This window comes from Bacillus rossius, chromosome 12 (genome assembly GCF_032445375.1).
Source record: "Bacillus rossius redtenbacheri isolate Brsri chromosome 12, Brsri_v3, whole genome shotgun sequence".
Lineage (NCBI taxonomy): Eukaryota > Metazoa > Arthropoda > Insecta > Phasmatodea > Bacillidae > Bacillus > Bacillus rossius.
Genome location: NC_086339.1, coordinates 13682870 through 13707170, shown reverse-complemented (window position 1 = coordinate 13707170; position 24301 = coordinate 13682870). Strand labels below are relative to the sequence as shown.

Genomic DNA, 24301 nt, shown 5'->3' with positions numbered 1-24301 from the left:
AGTTTCATTCTTTTATTTATGTTTTGTTTAATGATTGTTTAGGATTATGCAATAAGTTTCAACTGTTTTTTTTACTTGTTTCACAGGATCCTCCTCAGAAAATTCCCAAGCTAACAATAGTTCCCCCACGACCACCCGACGGAAAAGACACTAAACACCATCGTTCGCACAAATCGCACAAACTCGAGAAACACAAAAAGCACAGACATAAAAAGAAGCGGAAGCGACACTACGGCAGTGACGAGGACGATACTGAAAACGAGTTCAGCGACCCTGACTTTCTCTTGTGAATTCTTATTTTTTTATCGTCGAGAAGTATGTTAGCGTGCGTCGACCCGCTGCTCTCGCCTCTGCAAGCCCGCTGGGACTCGTGTTAACGTGAGGCCGATGTAACTTTTGAGAGGGTGAGCAACGGTGGGGTGCGGCAATGTGGGAGTGGCGTACGGGACGGCTGGTTGCGCGCTGGGACTTGTTTTGATTGGTTACGAGTCCACACCACGTCAGGCCCGGTGATGGGGAGCACAGCCGCTACGCCAGTCCCACTGCACGCTGTGACGACCACCACGTGGGGCAGTCTGGAGACTGCCTTCAGCCCACGCGTGCAATGCGAAGAGCGAGACATATTCGACCCGAGTGTTTGTGAGCGTACAAATTTTTTCGTTATGTGTCAGGCTAATAACGACACAGTTTGCTGTCAGAAAATTCTGACGAACGTGCACAATTAAATTAGGCGAACAAAGTGTTTTTTTTTTCTTTTTGTGAATAATGTAAGCTAATACTCTAACACATGGATTAACCCACTGACAGTTTGTGGATAATTTATTATGGAATATTTATTATACAATAAAGACATCAGTTTTGTATATAATTTTTATCAATGTACATATGGAATTTGTTCAGGATAATGCATTCTTTAGAGGTTTGAGGCCATGTTGTTTTTTGGTGGAACAACTTTAATAAACTGCCGGCTGAATGGTACATACATACACTTATTTTTAAGAATGTAGCTGGTACACTTAGTTTAGTAAAACATTTGTCACTTACTTGGCTAAGAATAACATCTGATATAGTAAATAATTTGAAGTTAATTTTATTTTGCAAATTATTTATTATTCAGTACAAAAAAATGTATGAATTTTGTAAAAAAAAAAAATTTATCTGTAAATACAAATGAATTGTTCAGCATGAAGCGGAAATCGGAAATTAAAGTATGATGTTTTTGAAGTTGTGTCTTGAAGAACGTTAGTAATCAAACTGTGTAGTTCAAAACATGTACAGTTTATTTTTAAAATAAAATAATGTAATCGGCATGCACTGCAGAACTTGTCGTCGATTGTAATCAATGCACCCAACAGTTCTTTGTTTATTGCTGAAATTATTTGTGACAAGTTCCCTTCCACTTATTTTTTGAGGCCATTTTTCTGTTTTTGCTTTTCAATATCTCACCCATAGTGTTTGTATTTCGAAGGAAAAGGTCACAGTAGACGTCCTGGATCTGGCTGCCATCAAAGTAAGGATTTGGAAAATATAGAAACAAGTTCTATTAAACGTTTACTCCAGTATGTGAAATAACTTACGTTGTGTATTATGGTTTTAATTCTATGATCACTTGGAATCAGCACAGTGTGGTTTCAAATTTGCACGTATTTTAGACCTTTTTTAATTAAAAAATTAAACTGCTGAAGGTGGTAGGAGAAATTGTTACAGTATCTGAAAACTAAATAATATTGCCTTGCATTTTGTTAGACAAACCTCATTTCAATGTGTAACTTCTTTAGTTTTTTTTACCACTAAACAAACATTAGAGGAGGTTTATACCTTAATAACTTTGTCTAGACATGTCTAGTCATACTTCATGGTGCATAAGTGTTAAACTTGCCCTCAGATACCAACAATTTAAACAAAGTTTGTATAGTACTTAACTCTAAATTGCTTGAGTTTCTTGTACCAGATATTTAGATAAGAAACTCTAAGTTTGTTTGTTTCGCTATCAGTATGTTCTTGCAAATTGTAGACAGTTTAGTATAATATTTGCTCATGTTTAATTTTAGTTATAAATATTTAAAAATCACACTTGGATCACATCTTAACTCAGTTTGCACACTTATATGACTAAATTAAAATGAAATTTACATATACATATACACACACACAGACAGAGAGAGAAGTTTTGCCTAATTTTGTGAGACTGTAATTACTTTTACAGTGTGTCTAGAGGTCACAAAATTCCTGAAAGTCACAAAACAGTAAAGAAACTGAAGGACTAGTGACAAAAGTCACAAAAAGGATCCTCAATAAACAGCAGTGTTGCTGGAAGTCACAAAACTTTAATTTCCAGCAGAATTTTTGCTTACCTACATTTGATGCCTCTCTACTTAAATCATGTGAAAATTATCTGGAAAAGGTTTAATTTTTTGTAACCTAAAAATAGTAAAAATCTGTAAGTTTGTGCAACTTGTAGACAATTTTGGATTATATTTGATCATGTTTAATTTTGGATGTATATATTTAAAAAATCTTGCTTTGTTAAAAAAAAATAACTTAAAAGAAAATTTTATTAAAAGTCCTGAAGAAGTTCTGAAATTGGTTCACCAGGCATTCTGTTTGAATAAACAAGTTAAATATTTTAATGGTTTTGTATTGCTGAGATTTTACCGGCTCAAACCAATTGTATGTATATTTTCTTAGTTGGCTTTTGATGTAAAAATTTAGTAGGACTCGTTCTGTGCCCTTGTTTTGTGTACTACAGAGCAGCAACGTTTATAGAATTTCAATGTCACTTCTGTCGTGAAGCTAACACCTGAAATATTGATGTGGTTAAAGACCCTAATTGTGGGTTTAAATTTCTCAGAATGTGTTAAAGGAAGAGATTCTCGTGCATATTAAGGTAGATTACCTGTATCGGCCAGAAACCAGAAATCCGTGGAGTGCGAAGCAGAGCTGTCGTCCTGCTTGCAGCCTCTCGGCACATGAGACTGGCCGGTACTGCTGCGACGCAGAGTGGGTTGGACCAAGGCAACGACCCGCGCAGCAATGCACTGCAGATATCTGAGCACACATTCTCTACGTACCTACGCTGGTCCCGAGAGGCACTCGATACATCCTACTGTCTTTTTTTCTCCTGTGTTGTCCAAACCAAAACCAGTTTAGTTGGTTTACTTGTAAGCAGAGTTACTGTGCTTTTGTCTTGCCGCCTGAAAAAGCTGCTTCATTCAGCGAAGTCTTGCTATTGCGTGTCCATGCAGGATTGTGTGAAAATATCTACCTGCAAACACCAGTCTGTTCCATTTTTTATTTTTATTAATTCACTTTAAATTCGTAATTCTACAATCTCTTTCCTTTCCCCATGGTAAGCTACACGTAGGGTATTTTACACAATCCCTTTGGGAACGTCAGTAGGACATTGACAGCTTTCTAATGAAACTTGCCTCATAACAGCGGAATCTTGCTTCCAAGTAAGCCACCAGTTCAACAGCAGTGTTGTAGTCGTGGTTATGGGACGAGAAGCCATTCGCTGCAACGTTAGTTTTCTTGCTGTAGTGAGCCCAAGGTGATACAGAGAAGGTGCATAACTGTTTGGTTTGCATGTGTGGGGCAGATGTTGCGCTGAGACACTTTGGTTGGAATACAATTAGCAGCCAGTTTCAAGACTAAAACTTTCCCCCAAGTATGCCATTCAGTTGAATATTGCTATTTAACAAATATTATTTTTTCTCACAGTGTTCTGTTTTTTTTAGAACATGTTTGTTTCACCATAAACATTGTACCTTTTATAATGTAGTAGCAGTAGTTTCATTTGTCAAGCGTTTCTTTGCATTTCTGATCCTTTTTATTCGACAAACGGGCAGCCAGATCCCGTGATGTACAGTTATACTTTTTCTTGCTGTTTTGGACGTTAGTGACACATTGATTAATCCATGGACGAACTGGACACAGGGATAGAGTTTTCTATTTGTAATGCTGTCTACAATTGGAGCTTGGCAATATCGCATCACGTGATCCGTTGAGTATGGAAGCATTTAGTTGTTTCTGAATTTTGCGGATAATTTCTGGAATGTGAAACAAAAATGTTATCAGGTTTCTGCTCTTCATGCCTCGATTATTCAACGGACATAATAAGTATGTTGTAAAAATTAATGTGCTTGAAAATGTAATTGCAACATGCCAAGTTAAGTAAAGGAATTCTATGTTATTGTGATTGCATACATGTTTTTAAATGATTTTCATTGAGTGTATAATAATCCTCCCCCTATCCATTGGGTCATTTATTTGTTGCTTTAAATTTGTTTATAAACTTTATTTTGTATTTGGTTATTTGATAAATTACTTAAGTATTGTGAGTTGCAATGTCAAACTTCAGTATTTCCCAATCTTAGGAAAACAGTGGTAAATGCTAAAGCATTTAAACATTTTGTGTGTATGAAAATTTTATAGTACATACAGTCCTTTGTACAATTTTTACTAATATTTCAGATTTAATATATTGCATTTTATTTATTATAGTTTGTTTATATTAAACCCTGATTATTTTGCAAAGACTTTTTTATTTAAATCTGAATACTCTGTGTTACAAAGTAACTTTATGTGATGAAATTTGTGTGAAATAAGTTGCTACCACTGTACATGAAGTAAACCTTTACATTAATTTAACTGCCAACAGTGAAATCACAAACTACAAAGTTGGGCAATTCTTTTGTCTATTTATACAGGAGTACTTGCAGATTCTGTATAGATTCACAAATGCAAGACAACACAATTTTGTTTGGAAGGAATATGTGGTTTTGTGCTTGTTTGTGAGTAGGATATTGCTTTGCTTGTTTTATTATTTTCTCTGTACTGCAAATCATCAAGAAAACAGACATAATACTTTTAAAAAAAAAAAAATTATCACTTTATATATCCAAATGTTTTATTTAGAATTTTTTTTTGTGTTGCCTGAAATGCTTTACTGATGATTTTGTTCAACTTGAAATAAAGCTGTGAGCAAGTGGAAAGCTATTTAATTCAGAGCCGTAACTCTCATAATTTTTGCCTCGATCATGTGCAAGAGCACCTGTAGCTCACATTAAGAAAATTAAGCTGAATTCACAACCTGCGTAAATTGAAAAAGGAATAACATGTAGTGTGTGCATGCATAAGATAGTAAGTAGCTGCACTCTGTTTTCATATACATATAATCTTTCTGCATGCACTTTCTCTCTTCCAGGCAGTTTTAAACATTTTGGCCTTTATATACAATCAAAACTAGAGAGTAATCAAAAAAATTTAACTCTGCCTTTAATTTTTTTTTTTTTTTGTCATTTCCTTCATATGTTCAATACTTATCAATTTTAAATGTTCATTTTTGTAGGCTTGACATCTTTGAAATATTTCCATGACTTTGTTAAAAATTATTATTTTTATGATAACTGAATTGATTGCTTTGCTAAATACTAGAGTTAGGTAGTCTCCTGACCTTAAACTTAAAATGTATTATATTTATTTACTGATATATTTTGTCTTTTTTTCTTATATTTTTTGATAGATGATTTGTGGTATATCATATTCTAGTTTGATAAACTCTGCTTGCGTTTGAAAGTAGGTATGCACACAACTCAGTAAGAGGCACAGCTACACAGTTACTGAACTGGATGTATAAAGTAGGGTAGATGGTACAGGAATTAGCTGCATGATCTCAGCCCAGTGGACCCGTGTGCGAGTTGGAGAAAGAAATCAATTTTGCAGTGTTGGTACTACTGTAGCTGTTTTTTGTTTTGCAAGTTTCATATGTATTAGAATTGACAAGTGTTAACTACAATGCTTTGTAATGCTGAATCTGCAACTCTATAAATGTCAATATTGAAAAATGATGTTTGTCATTTATACTGCAAAAATTAATCCATATTTTAAAATATTTTCAGTTGATTATACTTTTTTTTTTAAGTTTGTTGCTAAACCAAGACAATAATGTTTGTGTGGGAATTATATGATTTTACAGTTAGTATATGTATTCTCTGAAGTTAATTTGGATTTTGTTTGCAAATGTATTAAAATTATTTTTGCCAGGTGAAGAATCACATGATTGTTTGGATTGATTTTTAGTAAGTAAAATTTGAAAATTTTGGTTCTTGAGTGATTTATGTTTCCATGATTTAAATGTGTAGTTCTCTTTAAAAATAGAAATAATTTTTTTATGAAAGTTGATTTTTTTTATATATAAAGCAAATTCACATTTGAAGTCCTAATGATACAACTAGTGTTCCATACTTTTGCATCTGAAGATTTTTTTTTCTTAATTTTGCTGTCACAAAATAAGAAATTTTCATTGTAGATATGTTTTCGTTGGCAGGCAGTATCTTTCATAATATTTTTTCTTTCACTCCACTTAGTACACATCACAAGAACAATCATAGTTTGTAAAAGAAAAAAAAAATTTGTGCCGTGTTGATGGGCGACAACGGAGTGGTAGCAACTTGCTGTACAGTGGGTTTATTTCTAGCCAAGTTTTTTTAATCGCTGTGGACGCATGCAACATTTCAGTTCGTGTCATGGAACTGTTGAAAGTGTGACGGGACACTCGGCGACCACACCGCAGGCAAAGAACGGTGTGATTCATACTTGATGCAGTGCAACGCTTACATTGAATGTATTTGTTGAAGGAAAAAAAACTTTGCTGTTATTTCGTGTACTTCTCATGTTTGTCTTGATCTAAAATGGTTTGTGTTAGTAGTGGTAATATGTTTAGATGTTTTATTTTGTAAAGCCCTTAAGGTCTTACTATATGAAATTTTTTTAAAATATGTAAATATGTATCTAATACAAAGTGTGAGACTCTATTTAAAACAAAATTTTATTACATATATATCATTGTGTGTTAATTTTTTTATTGTTTTAAGTTTGCATCTGCACATACTTCATGTAAATGACATAAAGCATGCTGCAGACTTCCATTTACTTCCTAATACTGTCACAAAATCACCCTGCAGAATATTTTAACTAGGGTGAATGCCTACTTTCAAAACATTCTACGATCGGTTAGCAGTATACTGAAGCCCTTCAGGTAATTATTTATTAAACTGTTCCATTTGAATAGCGATGAAATCACCCATGGTTACGGGCCACCTGATAGTGGTAAATAAAACTGAGGATTCATCATTATAAATAGATAAAAGCAGTATAAAATTTTGTAAAAAAAAAACTGTCTAGCAGTGTTAATCGTAACAAATTTCTGGCAAAAAAAATTAGATTTATTTTTTATAATTACTTTACATTGAATTTCGTATACAAATATGTATTTATACACTATTAACTTTAGAATAGCATAATCAATTAATAAAATAAAATGTGGTATAAAATGTTTATATTCAAGTCACTAATGCACATGGAACAAAATTATGTTGATAATCTATTTTATATGTACAATGTTCTTTAGTATGCCTGAAATGTTTGGCCTGTATCATTAGCCTGCTGTTACAGGATTTAAACTGTTTACACTTGTTCATTTGGATCTCAAAACACATTAAAAATGCTGGCTCGATATTTCTATTGACATATCGAGCCATCATAATTTCAATGTTGCTGATTTTTAAACCAGTACAAGATAAGAAAATATGTCACCATGTGACGAAAATGTTCACTTACTGTCCACATTTGAAACCGGTATCCACAGCACCGCAAAAGTTTGTGACACAAAGTTGCTGTGTTCATTTTGCAACAGTGTTGCTGAGAGAAAGATGGTTGGCAGTTGTGAACAGCTTCTCATCAGCATTATTGCTTACAATGTTCCGAGCAGCAATTTCCCCAACAGCGCTAAAAACTCTTTAGCACTTTTTTTCCTGAGGTTTTGTACCTTGGTGAGAGACTTCATTCCCAAGTTCTTCAATTTGCCTTTCATCTGACTTTGCTTGACAGCTGAAACTATTTTTGAAAGGCCAGCAGATGTTTTGTTTCAAAAAATCCCCCTGCTTATCAACAAGAAGTTATTCTCTAAGTCATACAACTTTGAATAGAGTTTATAACTGAAAGAGTAACGAGAACTTTCAAGTTCCAGGATTTCTTCTGTGAGTTGCTTGTCTACGAGAAATTCAGTAGAGCACAGAATTATTGCAAGCTGGCAGACACTCAAGTTCTTAAAATAGTCTTTCGAGGCACCGCTATTTCCTCCACAAGAGGAATTCTACCACGTCATAACTGATGCTGGGGATATTTTGACATCAAAGTGATTAAAGTTGAATGAACTGGAAACGAGATAAAGTAAAAGTTCTTCAATTCACATGTTTCCAATTTAAAAAGTTATCACTGTACAATGAAATGTGTGGAATCTATTTTTATTATTTATTTTTGCTGCTGAATTTTCTAGTGTTATAAAGAAAAGTGCATTTTACTCTGCACCAGAAACTAATCTCTTACTTGTAGCAATAAATTTTAAAATTTATCTTTTATAATTTTTTACCTGAACTATGAGGAGACAAAATTACACAAGTAAGATATAATTAACTTATTGGGCACCATGTTTCATTATCCCTACTCAGTATTTCACCCACTGAGTCATGGCTACCTGCACTATGACCGAGGATTTGGCTCCACGTCATCAGTTGGGGCCAATTACATGGTTCGCTGAGCGTGGTAACAACACAGACCACGCAAAAGGTTTCGTCAGCAAGCCCATGCAGTAGCCAGGACCAAGGGTGAGAAGGGGGGAAAGATATATCCCCACTTCCTCCCAAAATCCCAAAAAAAAACTCCCACCAACAAAAGGAAAGAATTGGAAAGCAAACAGTGGGAAAAGTGGTTCAATTTCCCCCCTCCCCAGAAATGAAATACTGCATACGCTCGAGGCAGGACCACCAGTGCAATGGAAGCTCGCCTGGCTGCACGCGTGTGGGGCATCAATGATAGTCGAAGCAGAACTTAATGATGCCCAAGCTAGATTAAAGGCTTCATGCACGAGTCTTGCCCTGAGATGACAGTAGGGTCTCCGTGCCCTTGACTACAGCTTCCATGACGTTAAATCCAGGAGGCACGTAAATCATATTCTGTCCATATTTAAAATACACTAGAAGATTTTAGGGCTGAAAACCTGTTCAGGCAAGTTACCACCTGATATCGCTACATGTGTGTTTGGTAAGTACCAATTTTTATTGTATAACAAATTAATTTCTAAACTACTACTCAGCATATGACTCCCTAGTAAGATGAAAATAAAATAGCAGGATAAATGCTGTTATTTTTGGCATGTGCTGCCATCTGTTGAGCATTGTTGAACTACGAAACACCTCTTTATCGTTTCTAACTCCCTGGTAGAATGAAAATAAAATGACTGGATAAATGCTGCTATTTTTGACATGTGCTGCCATCTGTTGAGCGCTGTTGAACTACGAAACACCTCTTTCTCGTTTCTAACTCCCTGGTAGAATGAAAATAAAATGACTGGATAAATGCTGCTATTTTTGACATGTGCTGCCATCTGTTGAGCACTGTTGAACTATGAAACATCTCTTTATCGTTTCTAACTCCCTGGTAGAATGAAAATAAAATAGCTGGATAAATGCTGCTATTTTTGACATGTGCTGCCATCTGTTGAGCACTGTTGAACTACGGAACACCTCTTTCTCGTTTCTAACTCCCTGGTAGAATGAAAATAAAATGGCTGGATAAATGCTACTATTTTTGGCATGTGCTGCCATCTGTTGAGCACTGTTGAACTACGAAACACCTCTTTCTCGTTTCTAACTCCCTGGTAGAATGAAAATGAAATGGCTGAATAAATGCTATTTTTTGGCATGTGCTTTGCTTGCTTGTTTGCCTGCATTCAAGGCTAATTTATAATTACTCTTTTACATTTATTTATAAATGCCTGGTCAAATGAAGATGAAGTTGCTTGCTTTAAGCAACTGAATATTTAGGGGGTTTGGGGGGGGGGGGGGAACATGTATAGTGTGTGTTTTACATAGGTATTTTTTAAATATAAATAATTTTTTATTTATACATTTGTAATTAAGATGGAGTAATTATATTTGGCACTTCCAACTGCTCAAAATATGCTAATTTTGATGTTTAAGGTGCCACATAAGCATGATTAAATAGGCTAAAAAAAAAAAAAAACTAAATTTTTACTTTTAACTTTTTATGCTACGATAAATTGTAATGGGACAGAAATTATAGAAATCATTAATTTCTATACGGCAACTGTAAGTTAAGTATGAAAATATTTGAAAAAATTTTAAAATTACCCTGGATTTAAGAAGTTGGCTGTAACTAAGGTACTAACTACCAACAGTTCAAGCCACGTTTTCATACATATTACCATTCGTTCACATATCAATCGTCTCCTTGGGAGCTTAGCCTCCCAAACACCCACAAGAGTATTTATCTGTTTTTGTTCTATTATACCATTCCTGGATATTAATCATCATAGGCAAATGTTAAAAATTTCAACAATGGGAATTCTATCAATAGTTAGAGATAATGAAATATAGCATTTGTTAATGTACTTCATAGAGTTTATTTCAAGTTCTACAGTGTTTACATTAGCACGTATGAATTTTTCAAGCATTTCAAGAGCTTTACTGTATTTGTGTGTTTCTGAGATTTGTTTTTCACCAGTCAATAAGTTGAAACTGGTTTACAGTATTTTAAATGTAGTTTAGCATAAAAATTAAAAAAAAATATGCATCTTAAATGGAAATAAATGCCTTAATATTTCCAGCACATTATGTTATATGTAAGCAGATTTTAAAACATTACCTGGATTCATGTTTATTCTACTACAGGTAAGAAGTTAAATTGATTATTGTATTGGGCAAGTTCAACAATGGGGACATTTTAATCTCTAGATAAATGTTGTGTATGTATGTATGCATGCATATGTTTGACATGAAAAATGTTAATTATCCACGAAAAATATTAAATTTATTGTTATCGGTTTTTACACATAAGAGGTTTCAAGAACACACTAACAATAAATGGTTGTGGTCTCCATCCTTGAAAAAAGCTCACTAACATGCAAAGGAAGCAAAGATACTCAGAGAAAGTTTGTAGTTCAGCAATTTGGTCAGCGTGGCTACCATCATAGCATCATAGGTAGGTAGGTACTATAGGAGAAAAAAAAATTCATCACAAACAATTTCTGTAAATATTTTTTTTTAATGATATAATTATTGGTTATTTTACATTGAACACATTTTAAAATTCTGTATTGAATTACATTTTTCAAATATTAACAAATTTTAAAATTTTACAACATACCTACAGCTTTATCACATGAATTCATGTATCCATCACATAGAATGATCACACATGACATTTTCTGACAAGACAGTACATAAAATTGAAAGAGGAGAACAGTTATAGAGCTAACCACCTTTAAAATTAGAAACATTCTCACAAATTATAATTATTATTATTGTTAGAGTTGGAAATGTGCATTGAGACGTTCCACGTAGAACTGGAATGTACAAACTTGTGGTGCACATTGAAATTGTATTCTAAACGCCTTTTCTACTTGACGTGAAGTGAACGAGATGAGGCTGTAGGAAAGACCAAAGTGGTTTTAAGTCAGATGATTGAGCTTAAGGGCTAACCAAGGGGGGGGGGGGGGGGGGGGGGGGAGGTCATCTAGATCTACCCCCCTTTTTCCCTTTCCCATCCCCAAATAAAATTTTGTCTATTTCCCTGACCAAGGTGGCCACTTGAGGTGGACGAATGAGTGTGCAGCAAAATATCTCCTCAAGAAAATATGGTGCCACGCTCCGTTCAAACTAAGAACCGTGTTATTTCTTTCCAAATACACACCACATCATGTATATAGCCCCAGCGACAAATTCCACTGGAATAAACAAGAATAAAGGTATCGTTGGCTAAGAATGTACAAACCCTTAAAAAAAAACTTGGAACTGGTTATGTGATTTCTTGTTGTTTAAGTGATGCAACAATAACCAATTGACAAAGTGATGAATGTCAAAATGTGTTGAAAATAAAATTGTTATACCGATTAATTACAAAAACTCTACAGATTTGTTTTGAAGTAATGACTATTGAGGCACGCATTGCATGAAAGAGTACATTAGGTGCTAGAAAATATGCTGTATGAATACCTAAAGTATTCTAATTTCTTGATAAATCTAGAAATTTGGTTTGAAAATGATTAAAATTTTTATAAAGGTACCAAATTGGTGCTCATTAAGTAAGCCTCCAATTTATATTTATATTTATTCATTTATATAAACCTCACATAACTTACAGATTTAGTTACTCAGTGATTGGCTATTCTTCGTATCACTTGAACGAAATGGAGCATAGTACATTGCTTATTCAAAAAATGTATAATCACACAGTATGAAACATGGGTTTACTACTTAACACTTGGAAGTGGACAAAATCCAGTGCAATAAATGCATATTGGTTCCTTAATAACAAAGAAATTTATAAAGATTTTTCTGCAAACAAAAATAAAATAAAAGTTTTGTTACATGAATTTATATACAAGCAACAACAGTCACTTTTAGATTGCAGTTTTTATCATAGTGGTCAGATTGTACTTATGAATGCAAATCTTTGTGTGTTGGTGTTTTATTTTATTTTGAATTTGTTTTTCCAGATTTCATGAAAATACTTTGCAAACCCTTGTTCGTGTGTGTGAATTGTAAACACCCTGAAAAAATATCTCAAGCCCCTCATAGATATTATACAAAAAAAATATACTTTTTTAAGGTCAAGCAGTAAATTGTGATAAATTTGAGATGTTTACCAATTTTTTCATGCAGTCAACATTTTTTAAAATCAGGGAAAGTTGTATTTGGTCAAGTAAAGTAAAAGTAATTCACTTCAAGTTCTGGAAAAGTCATGGAAATTCCTCAGTGATAGCAATTTGAGGGGAAAATGTGATCCAGTTGCCATAACTCAGACTGTGAAAGCATTGTTTCTTCAGATTGTGTTTTAGTGCATGTATAAACACACAATGAAATGGCGTATGCAAGGTTCTATTTCGATTATTTACATTTTTTGTTGTATAGTTCAAGTTTCAAATTAAGTATGATTATTGATGTGGATGCTGGATTTAAATTTATTTACTATATTTTTGAAAATTGCAAAATCAGTAAATATTTAAAAAAAAATAAGTCAGGGAAATTTTGGTCAGAACGAAGTCAGAAATTTTATTACAGATTTGTGGCACACAGTTTTATGATCACTACAGTTTGCCATTGATTTCATTCACTGTCACATAATTAAATATTAGTACAATAACAATACATTCTCAATTTTATTTTTCCCCATATGGTTTGCTCTCTCTGGCTTAACCACCATTTGTTCGTGGTTGGATGTTTTATTTCGTACAACCTCTATCAGTTATTGATTTAGAATGGTAACAATTATGATTCAGAACTACTGAAAACTTTTTTTACAAACATTCAAACTGCATCATGCAAGGTACCTATGTAAATTTACACTTTGATAACTATTTTAATGAGAATGTTTTCTAACTTCATTTCTTCTGTAATTTACCAACAGAACAGTTACGTATTAATGACACCATATCTGAAATACATATGTAAGAATTATCAACAAATGCTCTTTGCCATGAATTATATCTTAAAACTGGTACATCCTAACGGTTGCCTTAGCAACTAACAGGAACACACACTGAACATTGCACCTTCAGTATTTACGAATACTTAACAAACTCACCATATTTTTAAAGCAAGGACACGTACAACATGATCACAGAGCACTTAAACAACACCACATCAACAGTTAAATACATTAAATAAATTAGCCTATGCACTATATAAAAATATGTTGTATAAATTCTCACTATATTTTAAACCTTTCGCCCGTGGATATTTACATCAGTTCCGCACGTCTGTCCCTCGCGAACATGCCTCGGCAAGAGGTCAAGCAGAGGCACTCGTTTGAATTAATACTGAATCATTAGCAAGTGCGCCGGACAGCGCGACCAGACATGGTCACATGCCCCTTCACAGAACTGTCATTTTACACTACCCACAGTATTGCTGAATGATTGACTTTACTCTTATAATGCTGAATGACAAAGTTATGCTATTACATTAGTTTGCTATGTGATCATTTTGATAGTAATTTTCAATAGAATTGTTGAGTTACAGTACTACATTTACGTTATTTCTACTCATAAAGTGTATTAATACATGGAACAGCTTAAAACTTTAAAATTGTAGCACTTACATGCATACACATATCTAATTGTTTTGAAAAAAAAATAACAAGGATAACAGAAAGTAACAGTACCACTTATTTATTGATAAAAAAATTGAGATACATATTTTTTTTTTAGTATGCTGATATTCTTAAGTATTAAAAAAAAAAATTCTAACATTTAAATAAGCAAATAATGCTGTTTTATTAACTTGGGTTTATTCAATACCAGCATGAACAGATTTACTTTAGTTTTGAATTGACCTTTTATTTATAATTCAAGAAAAATTTGTGATGTCTGTTAACAGCCATTGAAAGTTAACATTTTCTTGTAGCCAAAATTCTCAGGATTAGTATTTTCAAATTTCTGAGTTTTATTTTATTTTTGGAATTAGTTATACCATCCATAATAAGTGTTTCATTAAGTTCTATATTAAACAATTTTATGTTTAATGTAGTATTATATTCAAGGTAGTGGTCTTAAATTATAGTTTTGTATAATATTTGAGATAATTTTTCATTAAAGGTTGTCTTAAGGTAGAAGTAGTCTTACAGTCGTAGCAAGTAGCCTTTACAGTAAAGTGGTTGTTAAACATCTTGAAACAAGGAAACTGTGTGTCTGATGTGTTCGTTAATTTTGAGGAACATATCTTCTACTTGTAGTTATTATTGAAGGAAAATAATTTACTGGTTCATTTTAATGTGTTTCACATATTTTTTACAAGTCACACACATACACACACACACACTGCCTACCTCCAAGGCTTAGCATAATTGTCTGTCTGTTACGCTTGGAACTCATCAATTTGAAACAGTTTGCAGATGATATATTTATTTATTTCCAATGAATAGTTATAATATGGATTATGGTGGCATCGAATCATCCAATATGTTATAAAATTTCAAAAGCTGCTTCTTTTAATGTTGTTTTCTAGTAACAGGACTACAGCTGCTGTATAATGATGAACAACCTACGAGAAATAAATTAGTGTTAACCTCCTTTCCCCATCCTCCAATTCCAGGAAAATGCTATTGCGCCTTCATACGCTCTACACCAACCCTTATGGTTGAATAAATAATACCCTCTTTTATCGCATAATCGTTGCATGCGCGTAATCGTTGCACCTATATTTTTGGCCGTCAAAATTGGGATAAAAAAACTTCTCGTTTAAATGTCCAATGATGTCTTTGGTCCCGCTATTAGATGCCGAGCACTTGTGTAGGTATCTTTTCCGTATAAAATGATGTATTTTAAAGTAGAAATCTAATATTTATTGGGAAATTACCACTTACCCATTTAATTAACGAAAATACGAAGTTGTCTGAAGTGTAAATTTTCTTTTAAAGACAATTAAAACGTTATTATCTTTATCTGATCGTCTACGTCGCCGAGGTGTACCGGTGTAGATACCTTTACCTTATAAAACAATGTATTTTAAAGAATAAATCTAACATTTATTCGGACATTACCACTTACAACGGAAATACAAAGTTGTCTGACGTGTGAGTAGAGTGAAGTCAGGCAGTGCGGACATAAAATTACATGTTTCGTACATTATATTCATAAGCCTACAGCCTGGCTTACATCACACTCAGTCTGGCCACACTAGAGGAACCCTAGTACACTAGTACCCATGTCTCTTCAAATTGTATCAGAGATCCTAGACTAAGTGTGTATTTAAAAGGCCATTAATAATTTCATAATTTCATGATAAAATTCAGTACATTATGCCAATTTTTCTTTCTGCAGCAAAGATTTTAAAAATTTAAGTTTGTTGAAACATTGTTCATAAATATAAATTTTTAAAAAGTGATGCCAATTCTTATTAAAATTATTATACTATGATGTTATCCATACATGCTAACATATATATATTTTTTTTCCAGTTTGCCATAATTATAGTGCTTGTGCGAATATTGAAAATTTCAAGTATGAAAGGAAATAATTTATTGTTGCTATTTGATTCAATTTCAAACACATAATCTTCGAAATAATGAACAAGTGTCAGTGTAGTGAAGTTATAGCACATCTTTTAGTGTTTGTGTAACTTTCAACATTGAGGTTAAAGTTATAACTGTTGTGTAAAAAAATGTAAACACAAAGTACAAGTTTTAAATGTACAAATGGACTGGATATAACTAGCCATACTTTATTCAAACATGTCTTCCGTGAACATATGTTGAGTTCATAAGGCTGAGGAACCCACAATATATAATTAGAAAACATACTAATTTCACAAATGTGATATATCTATTGCAGTTGTACAAAAAACAATGTACAAGTATTTGTTTGCGTCAAAATATTACTTTTAAACTATAAAAAAAAAGAAGAAAAAATATTTTTTATAACATACTACTGAATCCATGTTCGCAATCCCTTTTCTCATTGAAAGGGGAAAAAAAAAATTAGACTATGCAGTGTATCTACTTTCAAGTGTTTGGTAATTAGTAATTATTTATTTGAAGCCTTTTTTCATGGCCAGAATTGACCTTTTGGCCGCTGCTGTATTAAAAAACCTTTGGAACTGAAACCACCGGAGACATGTCCTGAACTGTGTTTCACATTTAATAAAAATAAAATCATAAGGTCACCACTAGAAGTCTCGCAGGTACACGCAACATGATGAAAAGACTGTACGCCCGTGCACGGCCTTACATGTAGAAAAGAACAAGTGTACCTAGATGAGCCCCTCGACAGACATAATTCTGGTATTAGCTTGCCATATATTTACTTCCTGTTTGTTAGTCCATTTTTGTGACACACATCGCAAAACTGTTTGTACTATAATTTTGGAAGTTGTAAAAAAAAATTGGACTGTATGGACCCTGGTTACATTCACCACTTGCACAAATTCGAGCTGTGACCAAACCTAAACATCAGTGGTCTGCAGCGGACTTGCTCACCGAGGGACCCCGTGGAGACCACATTTCACCTCCCTCCCGATATTAACCAATCAACAGCCATAAACTGACCTAGTGGGTGTTCAGCACGTAGCTGAGCTTTCGAAGGTTGTTGGTGTGAGCTTCCGGTGATAAAACTACATATAACACAGTTCAGTGTCAAGAAGATATTGTGTACCGTAGAGACATTACTCAGAAGACAGAATATTGTCGCTAAAAGACTGATATCAAAATTAAAAGCTCAAAATTTGTAAGAAAAAAAGAGGATGTTTGAATTTTATTATTAGAATGTATATTTTCTTTATTTCATAACAATTAGTGATATGCAACATGTTGTACACAAGTGTTCGCAGTGAGTAATTGTTTTATCTATAATTACAGCGATGCAATAGAACTGCTGCCCAGTCAAAAGAACAGAACATTTTAATAATCCAGAAGAAAACACTATTTTCTTCAAAGATGGCATATGCAGAAAAAAATTTTTTTGATACGACTAAAAATGCACTTAGAATATTTCTACACACAAACTGTTTTGGAATGGTTTAAACATAAGACATGACATAACACAACAAAACACAAATTAATGACATGCATCATAACTGAAAACATGTCTTGTAAACATACAAAGTACAAATTAACTTTCATCACATAGTATTTGACTCTTCGCAGTACATTCCTGCATTAGCACAACCTTTGATGTATAATTCTTAGTAAAATGGTACAATTATATACACAGAATAGTTAGGTATATTGAATGCATAAGGTAATACTTTACGATCTCAGGCATAAACAAAGGTTGCCAATATTAGTTACAACTGGTTGGGTCGCCGTCAGAATCGCTCATTAAGAGCTTAGATGAGTTTTTAAAAATTGTTTTTCAGACTATTAACATCAGCAGGATACATATTTAGTGTTTGTAGACAAGCAAAATCAAGTGTAAATGAGCTTCGTAACCTCCCTACATCTACCAAACCCTTATTTAAAACCAAAATAATGCATTTTCTAATGTGATTATATTACAACAGTATATAAGATTTAACTTAAAATAAACACATGCACACCATAATTACACGTATAATTAAAAGTATTACTCTGTAACAAAAATAGTTACTAATAAATAAAATTATTATGTATGCTTTTAAATGCTCTAAAATTTTTAAATAAACATAGCTGATGATAAAATAAATTACATAAATGTGTTTACTTTAATGCTTAGTACACACAGACATCTTTCTTGAGCATAAAGATGAATGTGAACACTTGATATATAATCTAGCAATCAAATCATGCTAGAAAAAACAGTGTATGGTAAAACACACAATATTATTTTGGTATTACTATTTTTAGCAGGAAGTCTGATGTTTTAATAACTTGAACTTTATTATAAAATTTCAAGTAACATTTCAATAACTTTCTTGCTTCAATGGAAATTGTTTGCAGAAAATCTCAGGTAATGCCAAAACAGAAAGAAATGTGACATACACATTAAATGTGTACATTAATATTACTTGTGTCTTGGCAAAAACTGAAACCAACTAGCATAATCATGAAAATGAAAACAAATACTAAAATACAAACACAGAAAATAGAGCCAACTTAAAATCACAAAAGCTAAGATAATTTTGTTGGAGTACTCAACATGGGTTTTGCACCTTGTTCACTAAAGATGCCACTGTGTATATTATAGCATATCAATCAAAAAACTAATTTTAAGTGAATTGAAAGTTTAGAGCACACTGAACCATGTTCTAATAGCGAGGCATTTACAGACTAGTTATCAAAGTGAATTAGTAGTCTATTCACTCCGTGATGAACATGCAATTACTCATTCACATATGAACATGAAATTCAGTGTCCCTTAACTTTTGAATTTGTCAGTCACTAACAAGACACAAATATGTACCTACTGAAATACCAAACATAAACCAGACAAGCATACAAAAACTGTGGTAACATACCATCATTAACAAAAAAAAATTGCTATTATTTTTCAACAATCCCATAAATCATTAGTCATTACACATGAAAATACTGTATTTACCAAAATTATGGACTAGGATTTTTCCAAAGCTTAGAGCTTGAAAAGTAGGCCTCCTCTTGCATTTGAGTGCCTTGAATTCGGCTAAATACAGTACTTTGAAGTAAGCTGTTTAAATAATTATAGGTCACCATTTTGTAACTGAACATACAAAATTCCAATTTTTTTTTAAATGTTCAAGGCTTTCACAAAATACACATTACAAAATAAATGTGAAATACAGCATATGTACATATCTATAAAACAGAATATATACTTTAAAAAGGTAAACTTAACTACAAAAAAAAAATGTTGTGCTCTTTCAAAGCAAAAAATGACTGAAATTCAAAATGTTGCTCAATTATTTATACAAAGTAGAAAAAAAAAAAAAAATTTTCACACAAAAAAAATTAAAAGATCTTATCTTACCAACAACCTGAACAATAGCACAGCTACTTTAAGTTACGTGAGCGTTTGTATGTTGTAATTCACTAGGATTTTATGAGGCACAGCATGACTCACAAATCAGCAGACATTTTCTAAATTCAATTAAATGTTCAGTTCAACCTTTTACTGTACTGACATGTCTGATTTTCAGGTACAACTACTTTTCTGTAAGCTACTTCTTATATTTGAAAATCTTATTTGTTCTCAGGTTCAAAAACATATTGTTACCTATGAACCAGCTATTTCAAAATTGTGAAAATTTATGATATTTAAATGAGGCCATTATAAATTAGTAGATGCAACTTTCTAGAATAAATGTAATGTTAGGGTTAAAATGATAGCTCAAAATAATTCTCAAAGTTTAAATACTTATGATTTAACAACCTTCTTCTTCTTCTACTGGTTCGAGATGATTTACAATTACAAGTTAATTTATTGGATTCAATATGGCTCATAATAGACAGAATCGAGGAAACAATCGCTGCGCGATGGCTGGGACTGAGTTCCAGAACTAGCATTGCACTCATTATTTTAGAAAACTGTACAAGCTGATTTTCTTCAGTGAACTTTGGCTTCTGCTGGAAAAAATAAAAATTAAAAAATTAAAAGGCTTGTTCAAAATGTTTGTTACAGCAAGTAATAGTTATATTTTATATTTGGATCCTCAAATCAACATAATTTAATATTTATTGTAAACATATCACTTGCAGACATTTAGCTGACACAGATTATTTACCCATGTAGTAAAATTGGCACACTCAAGTAAATACACATCTGAAATGGTACACCCCTATTTTGCACATAGGATTTTAATTTAACACCCGCTGAAACAAGGTTATTTTGTATGTGTTTCCTGCAGGAGTGCCAAGGATGATGGGGAAAACCCATTCCCCCCCAACCCATTTAAATCTAAAATAAACGGGAGACATTACAAAAAATAATCTTCAATCGGCACCTTGCCTATGAAGTAGGTTCAATTTTTTTTCAAAATGAAATGTATTATTTAACATATTATAATGAGGATATTAGAGGCCAGTCAGCGAGGCACGCTGGCCAGTTGGGGGTCCAGGGGGGGAGGCCCCAGGTAAGTTTCCACAGCAGTGTCCCCGTGAAGTGGCGTAACTGGGACACCACTGTCCTCGGAGCTACGAACGTTAAGTCTGGGATTCTGATGACGCGACACTTCGAAGGGCAACGAGACCTTCCCAGGGCGGAGCTGAGAGGTGCACGAACGGCGAGGTCGGCCCGCGAGGCGGTGGAGTGATGAGGGTGAGTGACCACTCGGTGAGCGACAGCAGACGGTGAGTGACGGGCTTCGTGCGTCGGGGACCGAAGTGAGCAGCGCGAGGCAGTGTGCTGGGACTGAGGTGTGTGGGAAGAGATGAGCAGTAGAGAGAGCCACTGTCGTGCCAAACTCCAGCGGGGAGAGTGAATAGTGGACTTAATGAAAGAGAGATTAAGTTGCGGATGGATAATTAAATTGTAATGATTAATTTTGTAAATAAATAACACTGTCCTTAATTACATACTTTGGCTAGCCTTTCCAGAAATTTTTTCCCTGCTTGAAACAATATTATAGTAGTACTACTACACGTAAGTAATTTTTTTTTTTAAAATAAGTGTTAATTAAGATTATTAACTTTTTAGATGTCAGAAATGGATTAAAATGGCCTTTTCAGAAGAACAATTGTGTTTGTTTCATCTTTTCGTTTTGCTGTGTTTTTTGCCTCGTTTCAACTATTGTGCTGAATTTTTTGGGTTCGGTATTTTTGTGCTGTCATCATTTGTGGTTTTTTTTTTTCATTTTGTTAGTCCATTTTTCTTTGTTTTTCTTTGTTTGTTGACCATATTCCTGTTGTGGAGTATTGTGTGGTGTTTAGATCCTGACAACAGCAATTTTTTGCTTAATTTGTGTTTTTGTCATTTGTGTTTTTTTTGTAGTTTTCTTCTACAGACATACACGTGCATAGCAATGGCGTATGTCCAAAAGCTTGCATCAAGTCATGCACTCCCCTTGCACAAATCTTTCAAAGACAACAACTCGAGTCAGTTCTCTCGAAGGTTCGAACCTGGGCCCGCCGCCGAGGAACGCGGGAATACGTACCGGCACCCTAGCTGCCGACCACAGTGAGGACCACCACTTTGCCGTCCCTGAGCGGGAGGAGGAGGTGAGTGTTGCCGGCGGTGACCACCACCGACTGGATAGGAACATGGAGTGGCAGGTCGTACACCGGGTGCAGCCTGCAGACATGTACATCACTTTTGCAGCACGTTCCAATACCACGCATTTCCCGTGGAACGTAAAACACCATTTCATAAACACATTCTTTTGCAAAGGCATATGCAGGGAGGGGCTAGCTGTGTACCCTTCCAAAGTGGAAAAAAGAAATCAAACAATCTGTTGCTAGAAAATGTGTAACCAACCCTCATAAACTACGGTATTGTTCAAAATATTTTTATTAATTGAACGGACCCTCCTCCCTCATGTAAGTGACTGAAGTCCGAAAAATGCTCTCTCTCTTCCGTTTTAACTTGGATATGCCCTTGTTCCTTTGCAACATGAAAAACTAACAATACATGTTAAATGCACATTAGAACACATACAGCACATTATTTCACAAATATCCATGAAAGGGAGTCAACACAATCATCATCTCATAAATATCACACATTTTTTTTACAAAAACAATTCTGAAGAAAAAACTTGCCATCTTAAAGACACTTTCTGGGGAGGGAAAAAAACCCAACCACTACGTACATGATCAAAAAAAAATTAATTAATTCAATTCTAAGACAGAGCTGAGAAAATGGTATACATCTTAAAAATTATGGCATCTTACATTCATCATTACTGGATTTTAGGACATCTTTTTAATAAGTTTTAGAGATTAAAAGAAAAAAAAGTGCTACTTACAACACTGATAACTGCCTACATTGGCAGGTGAACTCAACAACACTTGAAATAAGTATGACTAGAGCAGTTTATTTAGCAAGATTTTAATTCAGGATTATAAACAGTAAACAGGAGGGGATAGTCAACTGTCACGGAAAATTAAAATGTGATAATCACAGGCACACCATGTAAGTGAGGCTATTTCTAATTTCAAAAAGAAAACAGGCATTTGACAGCCAAAGAACAACCGCACTTCACTTTTGGTTGAAGCTGCTAAATAAACGCTAAATAAAGTTGTTCAGTACAGCCTGCACAAAACCTGCTGGGCAGTGCTTTGGGATTAGTAAACTACTTATAAGAACTTGTTACAAATAAGTATAATACTAGTTCATTTTTTGTTTGTAGGTAAAACTTTTTTTTTTCTTTTAGAGAAACTTGGGAATCAAAAGAAGAATGCATCTTAGATTTGATGGCGTCTTGCATTTGAGTAAATGCAGTATCCCTGTGAAACAAGCACAGGCCACTCTTGTTAAGACATCCTTGTCGACACGTCTGCATAATTACACTGTAAGTGGGTGAATCCATTCCCCCCCCCCCCCCCTCCCCAAGTTTATGGTTTGTACTATGTTGGTTAGACACCCAAAACACTGGCTGAAAAGTTTTAAATGACTGTATGAGACAAGGTCAAGCACCATTTTTCTAACGTTCTGGGGGGAGACAAAATGGTGATGGCGAGGTAAAAACAGGCGACTTCAACTACACGTCACATCATGCTGTCTCCATTGTCGGTATACAATACACCACGGGCATAATTCTCGGGAAGGCCGGGGGATGGGGGGGGGGCAGAGGGGCCCACCCCCCTCCCCTAATAGAATTAAGAAGCCCCTCACTGAGGCGAGGACCCCTGCCTGCAGTTGCAAAAGCATAAACTGTGAAAACGGGTTTGATGTCAAAACTATGTCTTACGGGAAACTTTCTGTGTATGTTTTAAAGTTTTCTGCTTATCGCACGCATGTAGACCCAAAACACGGACAGTGTACAATATGCAAGCACAGTGTCCGGAGACGACGTGTCGGTTAGCCCCGGGCGTGCAAAGCTCTCGAGTCGCACGGGCCCCTGACCCTCTCGCAAGCACACACCCCCGCGGAACACACGCCCGTCGGCTCTGTACGTTACCCCAGCAGCCTGCTGACGGTGAGGTCCCCCGCGTCGTCCACCACCACCAGGTGGTCGCCGGCCACCGCCAGGCCAGTCACCTGCCCCGACACCAGCTTGGAGCCCAGGCTCTCCCCGTTCACGGAGAACACGTGCAGCGAGTGGGTCACCTGCGCACGCGACGGGCCGCACCGCGTCACTTACATCAACATCCTTGTCGACACGTCTGCATAATTACACTTTTAACAAATTAATCTATTTTTCCCCCTCCCCCGTTTATAGTCTGCAATATGTTGGTTGGAGTCCCAAAAACATTGGCTGAAGTGCAATGTTTTCATTGCGGAAATAGTTTCAAAACAACTGTATGAGACAAGGTTAGGCACCATTTTCCTAACATTCTGGGTGAGACAACATGGTGTAATGGCATAGTAAAAATGGTGACTTTAACTACGTCACATGCTGTCTCCATGCTGTCTCTTTGCTTGCTTAGTGTCACAGGTACATACTGTCAGAGTGCGTAAACTTCGAAAATACACAGTAAACTCTAGACGTCAGCTTCAAATAAAATTTTACTATGAGCTATAAAAAAAATATAAATTTTTGTAATTGTAGGTAGATAATGTTGCAATGTAAAATTTTTAGGGACAAGATTACACAGTGAATTATGATAAACCTGGAATAACACAGAAAAGCAATTCAATACACCATAGATCAGCTAAATGCAAGTTAATACACTA

General features: G+C 34.5%; 2 protein-coding genes across 6 annotated transcripts in view; one reads left to right on the top strand and one right to left on the bottom strand.

The window, feature by feature from the left end:
• LOC134537568 (nipped-B-like protein) overlaps positions 1–8861 on the top strand; it is a 65300-nt gene extending 56439 nt beyond the window's left edge. For 2 of the 3 annotated variants that reach the window (XM_063378133.1, XM_063378132.1), the window contains one exon: positions 87–8860. In XM_063378133.1, the coding sequence (XP_063234203.1) occupies positions 87–290 (204 nt within the window). In that variant the 3' untranslated portion in view covers positions 291–8860. Of the gene's footprint in view, positions 1–86 lie in introns of all 3 variants that reach the window. The other variant, XM_063378134.1, reaches the window with a different exon arrangement.
• Positions 8862–11104: 2243 nt separating this feature from the next.
• LOC134537554 (neurobeachin-like protein 1) overlaps positions 11105–24301 on the bottom strand; it is a 611081-nt gene continuing 597884 nt past the window's right edge. For all 3 annotated transcript variants that reach the window (XM_063378120.1, XM_063378118.1, XM_063378119.1), the window contains 3 exons: positions 23586–23734; positions 21621–21757; positions 11105–20094 (listed from right to left, as the gene is read on the bottom strand). In XM_063378120.1, the coding sequence (XP_063234190.1) occupies positions 21628–21757; positions 23586–23734 (279 nt within the window). In that variant the 3' untranslated portion in view covers positions 11105–20094; positions 21621–21627. The remainder of the gene's footprint in view (positions 20095–21620; positions 21758–23585; positions 23735–24301) is intronic.